The sequence below is a fragment of the Siniperca chuatsi genome, linkage group LG16 (genome assembly GCF_020085105.1).
Source record: "Siniperca chuatsi isolate FFG_IHB_CAS linkage group LG16, ASM2008510v1, whole genome shotgun sequence".
In the NCBI taxonomy this organism is placed as follows: domain Eukaryota; kingdom Metazoa; phylum Chordata; class Actinopteri; order Centrarchiformes; family Sinipercidae; genus Siniperca; species Siniperca chuatsi.
Genome location: NC_058057.1, coordinates 10,745,135 through 10,759,807, shown reverse-complemented (window position 1 = coordinate 10,759,807; position 14,673 = coordinate 10,745,135). Strand labels below are relative to the sequence as shown.

At 40.5% G+C, this 14,673-nt stretch overlaps 1 protein-coding gene across 1 annotated transcript; it reads right to left on the bottom strand.

The window, feature by feature from the left end:
* Nucleotides 1-92: 92 nt before the first annotated feature.
* On the bottom strand, nt 93-14,673 carry LOC122863619 (methylmalonate-semialdehyde dehydrogenase [acylating], mitochondrial-like). Its single transcript, XM_044170275.1, has 12 exons — nt 14,497-14,673; nt 14,127-14,168; nt 12,322-12,396; nt 11,737-11,898; nt 11,475-11,553; nt 10,145-10,447; nt 9,741-9,862; nt 3,578-3,767; nt 3,221-3,402; nt 2,181-2,360; nt 1,324-1,422; nt 93-1,219 (listed from the first exon to the last, which is right to left on the bottom strand). Exons 1-12 carry the CDS (start codon nt 14,533-14,535, stop codon nt 1,115-1,117), a joined length of 1,578 nt encoding a protein of 525 aa, XP_044026210.1. The 5' UTR covers nt 14,536-14,673; the 3' UTR covers nt 93-1,114.

The window sequence follows — 14,673 nt, the reverse complement described above, 5'->3', positions numbered from 1 at the left end:
TTAGATCTGCACCTTCTTTGCTGCAGCATACAAATACACGGCCTTTATGTGTAATGAACAATAAATAAAATTACAACAGAACCAGTGGACCATTTCAACGGGAATCAAATTAGTCTTTATTCAAACAGTGAACTACAGACTCAAATAGCCTTCTTATCATCTCTTAATCTTCAGCCACAAGACCTAAGAGAAGTCAAAGGGATAAATTTGAAATAGCTCAAATACTTCAGATGAAAAGATGTCTAGCACAAACTGTAACTGCAGCACAACTACCAACAGTTTCATCCCAGGAATTTCATCACAATGGTTTATAAAGAATATCAGATGTCAAGTCCATGCCATGTAAAACACTGCAATTTAACCTCTATAATATTCATGACCACAAAAAGGTATTACTGACAATACAGTACAAAACCGTGAACCTCTATCTGACACACATTAATCCCAACACGGGACAGTATGACCATAGGATATACAGACAAGAACTCAGCAACAATTATTTCAGTTTTAACGGAGTAAGAGAATGGGTGTGTCCTTGTTCTAATGTAGTATTTGCTCTATTTATATCTACTATTCAAGTATCTACAAAATGCTCTGAAACAGAACAAGCTAAAGAACCAGAGGATACTGGTGGAAGACATTTGCTGTCAATGCTTCAAAGGCAGAATCCCTGATCCTTTTGATTTCTACTGTAGGTTTTAAGAAATGTGATACCAGCGGATCATGAAAATGACCGACCATGATTAAATCATAGTCCACTCGGTCAGAACAGGACATGAACAGGAGGAAACAGGCTCAAAATACAACAAACCCATGAAGGAGACTCACAGCACCATTCATTTCATCGGGCCAGTTCATCTCCCCCGTACTTACCAGGTGTGCTTTGCATTTGTGCGTTTTTGTGCAACAACATTGTCTAGGATGTTCAAAGTTCAAACCATTACCAAGTAATAACCCTCAATGTGAATTATCGTAGACTACACCGTCTCAATGTGAATATTTCTCAACAGTAAAAAGGACATGTAACCTTTTCCCCCCAATTCCCTCCTTGGGCTTCTTCTTAAGGCATATGAGAAGTCACTGAAAGTTATGCTGGATGTGCTATCAATTTAGCTTAGCGTCCCATGGTTGGCATGGTAACAGCCGGGCTTGTCACAGTGGCATCCTCAGCCTTCCATTGCGATGTCACAGTCTTGATCTGAGTGTAGAACTGGATGCCCTGGTGGTAAAGAGACAACTGCTTTGTCAGCTACCCAGTACATGTGCAAGTTTTTATTTTGATACAAAGTATAGTACACATGACAAACTGCTTTTGTTAGGTACCTGCTTGCCATAGAAGTTGGTGTCTCCTCTGAATGAGCCTCTGGAGCCAGTGAAGGAGAACATGGGGAGGGGGACGGGAATGGGCACGTTCACGCCAATCTGTACAAATGCATACACACATTAATAAGAAATCATACAGAACTACTGCAGGGGTACAAATACACCAGGGTTCTGAGTATAATTTGTTTCATTTGGTTGGCATAACCTTCCCAAAAATGTCAATTTCAGTTAGACAGTGTACTGATACCTGATTATTGTGTAGCTCATAATTTTTTTTTTTTTTAACAAATGAGAATTCATCAAAAAAAAACTGTCTGAAGTTAAAGGATAGATTTGAAAAAATATGAATCTGTCTTCAAACATTTTTGCTTGCTGTAATCATTCCTCCTGTTCACATTGGCCATTAAAAAAAAACCTTCCTAACATGCCTTCAATGTACATTTGCGCGTATTGTTTTAAGATAGACTTTAAAAATTGTGGACCTTTAATGCCACTAAAAAATATTTTAAATGTGAAGCTTGGGTTTAAAAAGATGAACTGTTAAATGTAGGAGAGAAAAATCAGCATTAGGTGTTTTACTTTCATGAACACTTTATAGCATTATTATTATTATTCCTTTGAGCCATCAAGTCACTCCAATAAATATTCCCACTTCACACGAACCATGTCTGTTTCCTCTTTTCGAAACAGAACGCCTCCCACACAAAACTGTTTACTCTCCCTCAGAGAGTCACCTGTGTGAGACTCGCTGAGGACCTAAATAACACAAAAAAGGTGACCAGTTTGGATCCTGACAGTCAATTTGAAAACATATCTCCAGTGTCCATTTATTCAGCTTTTGTAAAAGCGTCACTCACCTGGCCAACGTCCACCTCATGTGTGTATTTGCGCGCTGTGGCTCCATTGGTGGTGAAGATGGCAGTGCCGTTGCCGTAGGGGTTGCTGTTGATTAAAGAAATCGCTTCGTCAAGACTGTCGGCCTCCAGGACGACAAGTACTGGTCCAAAGATCTCCTCTCTGTAACACTTCATGTCCGGCTGGAAAGAACAGCAGAATGATCACACAAGAGTTTCCTCCAGCATTTAACATCTAAAACTCTACGAGGCATTATTAACAGTACATACAGACCCAGCATGTTCAAAGTGTATGATGTTATATCAATACATGGAGAAGACTTGGAAAAAGGGCTTAAAATGCATTTAGTAACACTTAAAGCTACTTTCTATTTTAATATGTACCATGTCTGACACTCATAACAGCAAACCATGATGACTGGGGGAAAATGTCACTGAGAAAGCTACACATTATTAGGTGATGGTTTTATAAGTCTGTACTGTGACAGCCAAGTTGTGTGGGCAGAAAAATCCCATCTCAAATTCCCATCCTTCATAGAGTGGTCCGACTTCTGGGTTCAGGATTAAAAGCATTTTATCAGCTTACTTAACCTGGGAAATTACCTCCATCTCCTCGGGATATAGGAGAGCTGTAGAACTGGTCTAACAGGTGCTCAGCAGATATTATATATACACAATATTAAGACTAACAGTTATGCACATTCAAGAAGATGTGGGAAGAAAGAATGCTGAAATATGATTTAAAACAACAAGCTTCATCAAACATAATGAATTGATTAAAAGTTCTTGTGGGGTTTTTTAAATGTTGTCGGGAATAACTACCCCAGCGTGTTCCTGCTACAAATGTTGCAATTTTAAGTAAATTTTTCAGAGTCTCCTGTTAAAAAAAGCAAACTTAACTTTATTTTATTTTTCTTACAAAATGTCACACTGGGAAATGAAGTTCTGCAAGTAAACTGTGCATGTATTTTATTATATTAGACTTTTTAGTGATTGAACAAAAAGGCAGCCATGTTGAACCCTGTGTCTCAGCCAAATCTCACCGTAACATTTCCCAGGATGGTGGGTCCTACAAAGTTTCCATTTTCATATCCTTTGACGTTGGCATTTCTCCCATCCAGCAGCAGCTTGGCACCTTCATCCACCCCACTCTGGATCAAAGACTCCACCCTGGCCTTGGCTTCAGGAGAGATCAGGGGACCCACATCTGCCCCAGGCTGATCGCCTTAAGAACACACACACACACACACACACACACACACACACACACACACACGTGTAAGATGTTCCTTTATGAAAGGCAGTATCATGCTGCAACACTTTATAGTAAAATGCATAAGAACAAATACTATTTGAAATGCTTAGCAAATTTGTGTTGATACAGTTACCAATGAAGTTACCTGCGTTTACGCGCAGTGACTTGGAGCGCTCCACCAGCTCTGGGAGCCACTCACGAGAGTCCCCTACAAAAATAGCAGTGGAGAGAGCCATACAGCGCTGGCCAGCTGCTCCGAAGGCAGCTCCCACCAGCTGGTTGATGGTGTTCTCTTTGTTGGCATCAGGCATCACCACACCATGGTTCTTGGCACCCTAAAATGAAAAATGTAGGACACGCCTCTGTAGGATTTCTCTCCAGTTAGACTGTAGGACATCAAAGAGAGGCAGCACAATGCTAATCACATATGTTACAAATATCAGTTATTAACAGCTAAGCACTGAGCTGTTGTCTTGGTAACAGTAATAGTAAATACGTTGCTCCATATGTTTTTGTCCATGACAATGGGAACAGTGTTTAATATCAATCAAACTTTATTTGTATAGCTCCCTTCATACAGGTTAGTGCAGTTCAAAGTGCTTCACATATGACTGACAACATGATAAGACAGCAGTTTTAACCGTAATAGAGTGAAATAAAACAGATTAAAAGACAGAACAAAGATAAAAATTATTACAATGAGAAAGGGATTAAAAGCTATAATAGTAAAATAGAGTTAGATAAAAACTAGACTAAGAATTGGATAAATTATTTAAAAAGCCAGCAAAAAAATAACTATAAAAAATAAATAAATACAATAATTAATAAAATAATCATAATAAAATGAAGTAAATAATGTCTACGCACCAGTCTTAATCAAAAGCCTGGCTGAAGAGGTAGGTTTTCAGTTTTTGTTTAAAAACTTCCTGAGGACCTGAGGGGGCCGTACTGGTTTGTATGCTGTAAGCATGTGAGACAGATATGTGTCTGTGAAGTGCTTTAAAAACAAGTAAAAGAATTTTAAAAAAATCAATACGGAAAATAACAGGCAACCAATGTAAGGACTTTAAAAACAGGTGTAATGTGTTCTCTCCTTCTGGTCTTGGTCAGCACTCGGGCCGCAGAGTTCTGAATCAGCTGTAGCTGATTTATACGTTTTTGGGTAGACCAGACAGGAGAGCATTACAGTAGTCCAGCCTGCTAGATATAAAAGTGTGCATTAGTTTCTCTGTGTCGCTCAGAGAGAGAAATGGTTGCACTTTTGTGATATTTTTAAAGGTGATAAAAAGGCTGATTTGGTGATAAACCCCAAGCTTTAAAGTTTAGGTTGGAGTCAAAGACCACACCAAGATGTCATTGACTACCTTGACTAGGGCTGTCTCAGTGCTATGATTAGCTCAAAAACCAGAATGAAACATTTCCAACATATTTGAATTAATAAAATTGATGAACTTAATATACACAAGTTTTTCTAAAATTGTACTTAAAAATGGAAGATTGGTCTGTAATTACTGGGTATAGAGGGATCAAGGGTACTTAATTTTAAAAGAGAGGCTTCACAAGTGCAGTCCTGAATGCTGTGGGGAACCCGCCTTGTTACATTGAGTGATTAGAAATTGTAAGAACCTCCTCAGACACTGAATTAAAAACTATTTTTTTTAAAAAGGAGGTTGGGATTGGGTCATGGGTGCATGTGGAAGACTTCAGTGTTACCACTTCCCTGAGCATTTCAGCATCAACCAGGCTAAACTGTCTAGGGCTTCAGAGTGTACGGTGGGCAGTGTTTCTTCAGCTGTTGGTATTTTCTAGTTGAGATACAGTGCATCCAGAAAGTATTCACAGCGCTTCACTTTTTCCACATTTTGTTATGTTACAGCCTTATTCCAAAACTGATTAAATTCATTATTTTCCTCAAAATTCTACAAACAATACCCCACAATGACAATGCGAAAGAAGTTTGTTTGAAATCTTTGGAAAATAAATTTTCATTTTTTAAAAAACGAAAAAAAAAAAAAAACAAACATAATAATGTACATAAGTATTCACAGCCTTTGCTCAATACTTTGCACTAGCACTTTTGGCACCAATTACAGCCTCAAATCTTTGGCACACCTATTTTTGGGCAGTTTCTCCCATTCTTCTTTGCAGGACCTCTCAAGCTTCATCAGGTTGGATGGGGAGCGTCGGTGCACAGCCATTATCAGATCTCTCCAGAGATGTTCAATCTGGGCCCTGGCTGGGCCACTCAAGGACATTCACCAAGTTGTCCCATAGCAGCTCCTTTGTTATCTTGGATGGGTGCTTAGCGTCGTTGTCCTGTTGGAAGATTAACCTTTGCCCCAGTCTGAGGTCCAGAGCGCTCTGGAGCAGGTTTTCATCAAGAATGTCTCTGGACATTGCTGCATTCATCTTTCCCTCGATCCTGACTGGTCTCCCAGTTCCTGCCGCTGAAAAACATCCCCACAGCATGATGCTGCCACCACCATGCTTCACTGTTGGGATGGTATTGGACAGGTGATGAGCGGTGCCTGGTTTCCTCCAGACATGACGCTTGCCATTCAGGCTAAAGAGTTCAATATTTGTTTCAGAGAATTTTGTTTCTCATGGTCTGAGAGTCCTTCAGGTGCCTTTTGGCAAACTCCAGGCGGGCTGTCATGTGCCTTTTACTGAGGAGTGGCCTTCGTCTGGCCACACATAAACCATAAGCAGCCCTCCACCATAAACGCCTGATTGGTGGAGGGCTGCAGAGATTGTTGTTCTTCTGGAAGGTTCTCCTCTCTCCACAGAGAAACGCTGGAGCTCTGTCAGAGTGACCATCGGGTTCTTAGTCACCTCCCTGACAAAGGCCCTTCTCCCCTGATCGCTCAGTTTGGCCGGGTGGCCAGCTCTAGGAAGAGTCCTGGTGGTTCCATTTACGGATGATGGAGGCCACTGTGCTCATTGGGACCTTCAATGCTGCAGAAATTTTTCTACCCTTCCCCAGATGTGTTCCTCAATACAATCCAGTCTCGGAGGAGACTTGGCTTGGTTTGTGCTCTGACATGCACTGTTAACTGTGGGACCTTATATAGACAGGTGTGTGCCTTTCCAAATCATGTCCAATAAACTGAATTTACTACTACTTTCCGGATGCACTGTATACTAGACCTGATGTTGGCTGTCTTCTCTTTGACGTGGTCCGCAAATTCATCACATTTAGAAGCCATAAAGTTGCTATGGTCTGTGACTGGGTTTATGAGGTGTTCTATGGTGTTAAAAAGCACTATGTGGTTGCTTATATTAGTGTTTGTTAAGTTAGAAAAATAAAGTTGCCTAGAAGTCCAAATTTCATTATTATACATTTTATGGGTTTCTGATCAAATCTTTTTGTGAACACCCAACAGTCCCTCTTTAATTTAGTGGTTTGTAGATTTTTTCATGGTATGTTCCTCTTTGTAATTATTTTTCTAATTTTGAGTGGTGCAACAGCATCAAGGGCTGAGGCCAACTTATTGTTAAAAGCATTAAAGGAGACTGTCAGTTGAGGAGGGAGTAGATGTGATCTGGTTTCTAGTGATATGTGCTAGGAAATTTGAGGTCACTTCAGGAGTAAGACAGCAGCTGTTTATTTTGTTGTTTTGTTTTAAAAAAAAACACTTTCTCAATAGAAGCTGGTACAATAAAAGGCATTAAAAATACAGTGGTGGGCTGAGAAACCCAAGCCACCAATGGAGGGGATATTTAAATTCAGTCCAAATAAAATTACCAGCTCATTAACATGCTGTTTAAAATCCATAAATTCTCATTTAAAAAGTCCTTCACTTTGTTATCTGTCTTATTATCAACATGTATATTAAAATCACCAATTAAAATTGAACTATCAAAATTAGCGTGAATGAATGTGAGAAATTCAGAAAACTCACCCAAAAAAGAAGAGTTTTTGGGGGTCTGTAGATTGTTACGGTCAACAATGGCGGCTGACAGTTCAGGGTTACTGCATTATACTCGAAACAATAAAACGCTCCAAGGTCAACGTCTCTACCATTTAGAGTTTCAGTGAGTGAGTATCGCAGCTGTTCCCCCACCTTTCCTACCTTCTCTACAGGAATGGAGAACACATAAATTGCAGGACAGACTTACTATAAGTGTTGCTGATGCATCCACACCTAACCAAGTTTCAGTTAGAAAGCTAGCTTATTGACAGCATTAAGGTCCTGTATACAAAATGATTTGTTAAATAATGCACTTACATTAAAAACAGCCATATTTAATTTTGATGGCGTATGGACTACGTTGCTATTAGTAATTGCAGCAGGTTGTGTTTTGATGTAGACCAGGTTGTTCATGACAGAGCCGTTAGGTCTGTTTTGCAGAGGAGGCCGGTGTGCATTTGGTCTAGTGGTAATTATATTTATACTTGAGTATGCATTACCTGGCTTAAAATGATAAAATTCATTAAAATAATCAAAGGGCTAGGGAGATGAACAATTAAAATCTATTGAGGCGCCACTGTGTCTCTCCGTTAAGGCTGGTGAGAGACAGGATCCATACCTGTAGGGGGAGTTAGAGCTCAAGGAGGCTGTGAGCAGAAGGGAAATGACCACATCCATGTCCACAGTGGCACAGGTGTTTTTGATGATCAGTCATTTGCGTGGAGAAACTGAGACACTGTGGAGGATGTTTGCAGTTAACATTCGTGAACCTAGGCAGCTCGGGTGTAGTCCATTTTTCCTAAAATACGAGGAGCGTTCCCAAAAAATTGACTATGTAGACGAGTCCGTGTGTGGAGCAGTGTGAGTGGAGCCATGTGTGCAAGCTGATAAGCCTAGAGAACCGGCCAATCCTACGACCCAACGTAGGAATTGGACCGGAGATGAAGAAAAGTTTACCAGGGTTAAAAACAAGGCTAAAATTTTGATTTTAGCCTTGTTTTTGCTGCTGGCGACTGATGTCGCTTGTACCGACATGTATTACAAGCTTTGTTGCTGTTGGATGGTTTTCCAAAAGGCTGGGAATTTTTCCAGGCAAATCGTATACAGTAGCTCCAGGAAAGCAAAAGGTTTTGGCAAATTTTGCCCGGATATCCCTGGTAATGGAATCACCAATGATCAGCATCACTGGAGGCGGGAATTCTGAGACTGGTGTTTCTGCGAGGGAGGGGGAGATTGCAGGTGTAACCTGCTCAGTCCTCCTGGGAGGTAGGGCAGTGGTGGTGGTGACCTGCCGGGATGCCTGCCAAGAGGAGCCGGGGGGGGGGCATGCAGTCAGTGGGCACAGCACCATCCCTTTCGTGGTGCACCGAGACCGGTCTCCTTGGCTCCTCCGGCACAGCAAACCGGTTGTCGATCTGAAGCGGAGAGGCCGTGGACCGGGTAGCTGGCTGCAGTGGCGAGAGGGGAGAGTGTTTACTCCGCTGGTGTTTGCTCCTCGCTGCGACCTAAGCCTCCTGTGTGTGTGGAAAGGAACAAGCCTGGGCAAGGGTAGACCAATGGACATCTGAGAGAGCCAGAGGCCCACGGGATGGAAGCGGGGGTCTCCCCCGGAGATTATGGAGCCAGGCCATGGCAGTGTGTTATCCAAGTCGAGGGCCACAGAGGAAACAGCGGGTTGCAGAAAGGTAGTTTGGTCAATACAACTGGACGCAGCCAAAGCTGAAATGTGCTTCGCCTGGGCACTTGCAACAGTGGAAAATCCCAAGATAAGTTCATCCTTTTTCATTATTTCATTTTCTAAGCGTTGGATCTTTTGTTGTAGCGGTGTGTAGTCATGCTTGCAATTTACACATAGTGCCATTGACAGGTAGACCTAAAACAAAAGGTTTTTAAGCAGGTCGTCGTCACAGCCAAGACAGGTGGCAGATCAGGTTAAAATCAATTAAAAAAAAAGCTAAACAACAAGTTAAAAGCCGAGTATCCAGGGACATCAACTTTAAAAAAGGGGATAAAAACTAAAAACGATCAAACAACAAACTGCCGCACAGAGTCTGCCTCGTGTCGCCTTGTGATGACCTATGTCAATATGTGGGTTATCATTGACAACAGCTTCAGCCTGGTGAAACTGATAATCCCTAATGTAAGAGCAGTATATACAGATGTCCCTGCCATCTGTATATAATGTCCATAGTACCACTTGTAAAATATTTTCATAATACTGCTCTATCCTGTATTTATGCACACACTTTATATCCTGCACTTGCTTATTGCACTTCTGTTTAGACCTAAACTGCATTTCGTCGCCTTGTACATGTGTAATGACAATAAAGTTCAATCTAATCTAATGTAATATTTAGTCTAAGGATGTTAAAATGAGTACTGTGAATTCTGGTGTACCATGTTGGACTGCACTCTCTTGCCGTTCTTGGATCCCCGCTCGTAGATGTGCTCTCCAGCCGGGTTGGAGCCTACAAAGCTGATGGCTTTGATGGCCGGATGGTCACAGATGAAGTTCACCGCTACACAAAAGATATAAACGGATATTGTAAATCTTCTCTTCATCTGTGCTGCACCCTTAAGGCACAATATAAGAGCACAATTGGATACGAAGGTTCAAATCCTCTAGCCTCAAACGCTAGTGAATTATTTAGAGATATAGGCTGCGCATATTATGAATATTATGAAATTTCCTATCTACATATTACCAGGGGGTATATGATTAGTGTTTGAATCATCCTTGGACCTCTCCCTATTGTTTATTTCACACACAGGTGTGCTTCTGAATTACCAGGAACACTCACCTGCGTGCTGGCCGTGGATGATGTTGAGTGTACCATCTGGTGCCCCGGCATCCTGGAGCAATTTGGCCAATAGCATGGTGCATCCTGGGACCCGTTCAGAGGGCTTCATCAGGTAGGTGTTGCCACATACCATGCCGATGGGGAACATCCACAGAGGAATCATGGCAGGGAAGTTAAAAGGGGCAATACCAGCACACACTCCGATGGGCAGGCGGTAGGTGTGAGTGTCCATGTCCTTGGTGATGGAAGGTAAGGTCTCCCCCAGCATGAGGGATGTAATGCTACAGGCATGCTCAACCACCTCTGGGGGGTGGAGAGGAAGAGAAAGGATGAAATAAACCAATAAAAAAGTGAAGAGATTAAAATATCTGAGATATGAGATACACAAACTAATGATGCATCTCTGAATATTGTAATGGTAATGAGTTTTTTAAGATTTAATGTCTAAATTACAATGCATTTTTCACTTTGTAGCCTCTTAAGAATAGAAACTAACTGTTAATTGATTTCTTTTTCCTATGAGTAAACTGTAATACAACTTGTGAAAACTTCAAGCACTATTGGTCACAGTACTGTAGGAAATCTCTAGTGCTGGCAGCACACCTGCAGATGTAGCCTGTCTTTCAGCTGATAAGTTAAAAGTTAGCATGCCAAAATAAGTCGGGCATCCCAAAACCGGGAGCGGTGCCAAGTACGAGAAATACTTTTGGCAGCTCTGTTGCGTAATAACCAAAATATATCTTCCTTTATTTGGAAGTGCGCATGGCTCTTTTAATTTCTCAACATGATTCTTGTGCATGCAAGTCTGCCAAAGTGAACAAGTGCATCTCAACGATGGGAACTGCATAATTATCTTTATATAGCATGCAACTAAAAGCAGAGCCTGCAAAGTGTTTTACATGAAAAGAAACAGGCAGTCACACTTTAACATCGGGACTTAACAATGTGATGCTGCAGGGATACTGTTTCCTTAACCCTTGTTTTGTTATAATTGGACACTCTGAAAGCCTCTTGAAAAACAGTTTAAGCCTATATGTGCCAATATGGCCAAAACAGAACCCTTGCCCCATTATTAATTTAAAAGTGAAAGCCACATTCGCAGGGAGTGTCTGGTTACACGCAAATAACTGACACCCTGCAGCCACTTAGTTCACCCAGGCAATGGCATAAAAGGGTTGCCAAAGATAAAGACTTTTCATCAGGAGATAGAGATACTATAGACAATAGTTTGAAAAGGGGAATTTGATCTCTGCTACATATCCACCAGCACTCCAATCTAATCAGGATATCAAAACCCAATAGCACACTGGGAAGTCTATGCTTTACTTACGGAGTCCTCTAAATACATCTCCCTCTGCATCAGCAAGAGTTTTGCCCTGCTCCAAGGTGATTATTTTAGCCAGTTCTTTCTGAAATATTAGAGGAAAAACAGCTAACGATTAATTCAAGATATCAGTGAGGAAAAAAAAACACAAAGATGTACATACACAAACTATTCTCTTGCTCTCTAAGTTGTTATCTTACAATGGAAACACACTGGTGAAAGATGAAAAGGAAGATAGAGGCATAGAGCAAGTGACAAATTCCCCTACAATGTTATCCTTGATTAGCTGCTGGTAGCGCAGGAAGATCTGCTGCCGGCTGAGGATGGAGGTCTCGGACCAGGAGCGGAAGGCTCTGGAGCAGGAGTCCACAGCTGCCAGCATCTCTTCCTGGGTAGCTTTGGGAACACGTCCCACCACCTCATTAGTGGCCTGAGGAGCAGGAGACAGTCCATACAGACAAGTTGACTGAGAGCGGGGGAAGTCATTACTGCATGTACATTAATTCATTAATATTAATAACCAAATGTTTGTTTTCTATGCTTTACAGGTTTGATATTGTATGTGTTGAAAGTAGATGGTTTTTCATCACGGGCTTGCTAGAGGTATATTTGACAAGCTAAAGTACAGCGGGGCTGGACTTTTGGAAGATATAAAACATGACTGGCTCTGATTTCTCTCACTTTACAAATTAAGCCATTAGAAACTGGCAAATCAAGACTTATTTTCCCCTCCCCAATGTTCTTTAAGTTACTACTACAAAGATTCTCTTGTTATTTGCAGTCAGCTTATAGTAGAGATCTTGTCACTGCAGTCTCTTTGCGGGTTGGATATAGTTAATCTATGAGTACTTACAGGATTGTGAATGTCAAGCCATTCAGAGGTGTTGGAATCAACAAATTTGCCATCAATGAACAGCTTGGTGGTGGGCTAGAGGATCACAGAAACATATGATTAAATCCCTTCCTGCCTGGTTACATCATTACTAAGTTCATTAAGGACGTCCTTCCATCACCACAGCATATACACTGACTTTATAAAATGTTGCAGACACTTGACTTCCTACACACTGAGTTGTGTTATTGGTTCATTTTAAACATCTTAAAATTTAAGTTTTCTTGATCAGACATTACTAAGCAGAGTCTCGATGGTTCAGAGAATCCTCCACATTATTAGTTACAATATTAGCGGTCTCCCATTCCCATAACACATACTGATTCTAAACAGGTTCTGAGACTATAGTGTGTACGCACTGGAATAGATCAAATTAAGTGCACTCAAATAAGTCAGTATGCATACTATCAAAACACTTGATTTTTGAGTGTGCTGTTAAAGTACATTTTTGTCCCACAATGCAACAAACAAAGTAAGAGTAAAAACAGGCATTAATTCTTTCAAGGGAAGTTTTGGCAGTGGCTTTCCTAAGTTGCAGGTCGACATCTGACGGCATATGTACTGTATCATTTCCTGGTAGTAAAAATAGTATGTTGATTTCTTTTATGCCAACTGCAAAAACAGTAGCATATAAAATTTAATCCATAGTATATGCTGTATACAACTAGTATGTAGTATGGAATTGGGACATAGTTAATGAGTAAGCATTGAGTACAAAATGCACTTTCTACGCAGAGTCTTGATGGTTCAGAATGTCTTCAATCTTACAATGAGTCCTGGAAACTTCTAGTTTAAATATCCCATTTAGTTTTATGCCTCAACATAATCTTTACTTGAAGTTCTAAGTGGAATTTCTTTGACTTAAATGTCACAATTTTTGCTCTGACATTCTGAAAACTGCTAAACCTTACACAGACAGGTTTGCCTTACTAAATAATTTCCAGTAAAATCACAACAATCAAAATCTGGAGACATCTTATGTAAAGCCTGACTGATTAAAAAAAAAAAAAAAAAAAAAAAAATCGACCAGACCAGTACAATCAGCCAATATTAGCTTATTGCAGATATATCGATCTCGGCTAATACGTTGGCCGATAAGTAATGAGAAACTGTAGTAAGAAATACCAAGATATGTTTGAGGTTATTTTGAAACAAAGTCTCCTCATTACAGGAAACATTGAAAAGTTTATTTTTAAAAATAAATTGTAAAATGTCCCACTTGGTACATATCTTGGTCACAATGCTTTAACAACCAAATGCAAGTGATCCTTATGAAAAATGTTAAATAACGTATATCGGCCAATATACTGTTAAAAATTCAAATATTGACATAGGTATTGGAATCAAAAGTCCAGTATCATTATGGTTATTGTCTTAAAGATGATCAAGGAACACAGGATGCGTCTCAGCTCCATTTGGAGTTTCATGGCACATGAACAGGTGAATGTGAATTATGTTACTTCAATAAAATAAACTCTGCAAACATTTCTAAAAACATGGTGTCATTTTGATATTATGGGGTCAAGCGTTTCCAATAATGAAAATATTCCTCTATTTTAGGTTAACTGCATAATGCAACAAAAATGTGGCGCATGGAAATAAGTATGGAGATTTTTCAAACGGACAATTAGAAAAGAGCCTGTGCTGAACACACAACATTCATTCATTCATTCATTCATTCATTCATTCATTAATTCATTCCTTCCTTATTTCATTCATTCATTCATTGCTGAGTTATGAAAGTGGAAGTGAGTGGAAGCTCTTACCGCTGACGAGGAGTGACATAAGCGACCCAGCTGGAGGGGGACCTGCAAGAAATAAAACACCAGAGCACTGGTCAACTTCAGTTAAAATATACTTCATATTAAAGTCATCGTCCAAGGTCTAATGAATAAGAGCCAAGTCTGAGTGTTCCCGTGTTCCGCTGTTCACGTGATGTAAATTAAACCAGCCCTTGCCTACCGAACTTAAAATGCACATAAATATTAAATGATTTTAAAGGAGTGGATTGTGTGCAACGTGCGTATTAGGCAACGACTTTGTTAGCTAGCATCTCAGGTTGTTAGCTATGCTGAGTTGCATGAGCGTCAAACAAAACCAACTGTTCTGTAAAACATGAGCATGATTTTGTTTTACCTTCTTGTTCAAAAGGGACCGGAGGAGAATTGCTGCCATTATTGAGGTCAGGTTTCTCTTTTCTTGCTCCGAAGCCCTTCAACCAACCCAAAAGACGCCGGAGTGCAGACAGAACTTTAGCTTGCAGAGGGCAAAAACGGTGGGTGGTAATGCTGCGATCTACAAGACATTATCGGC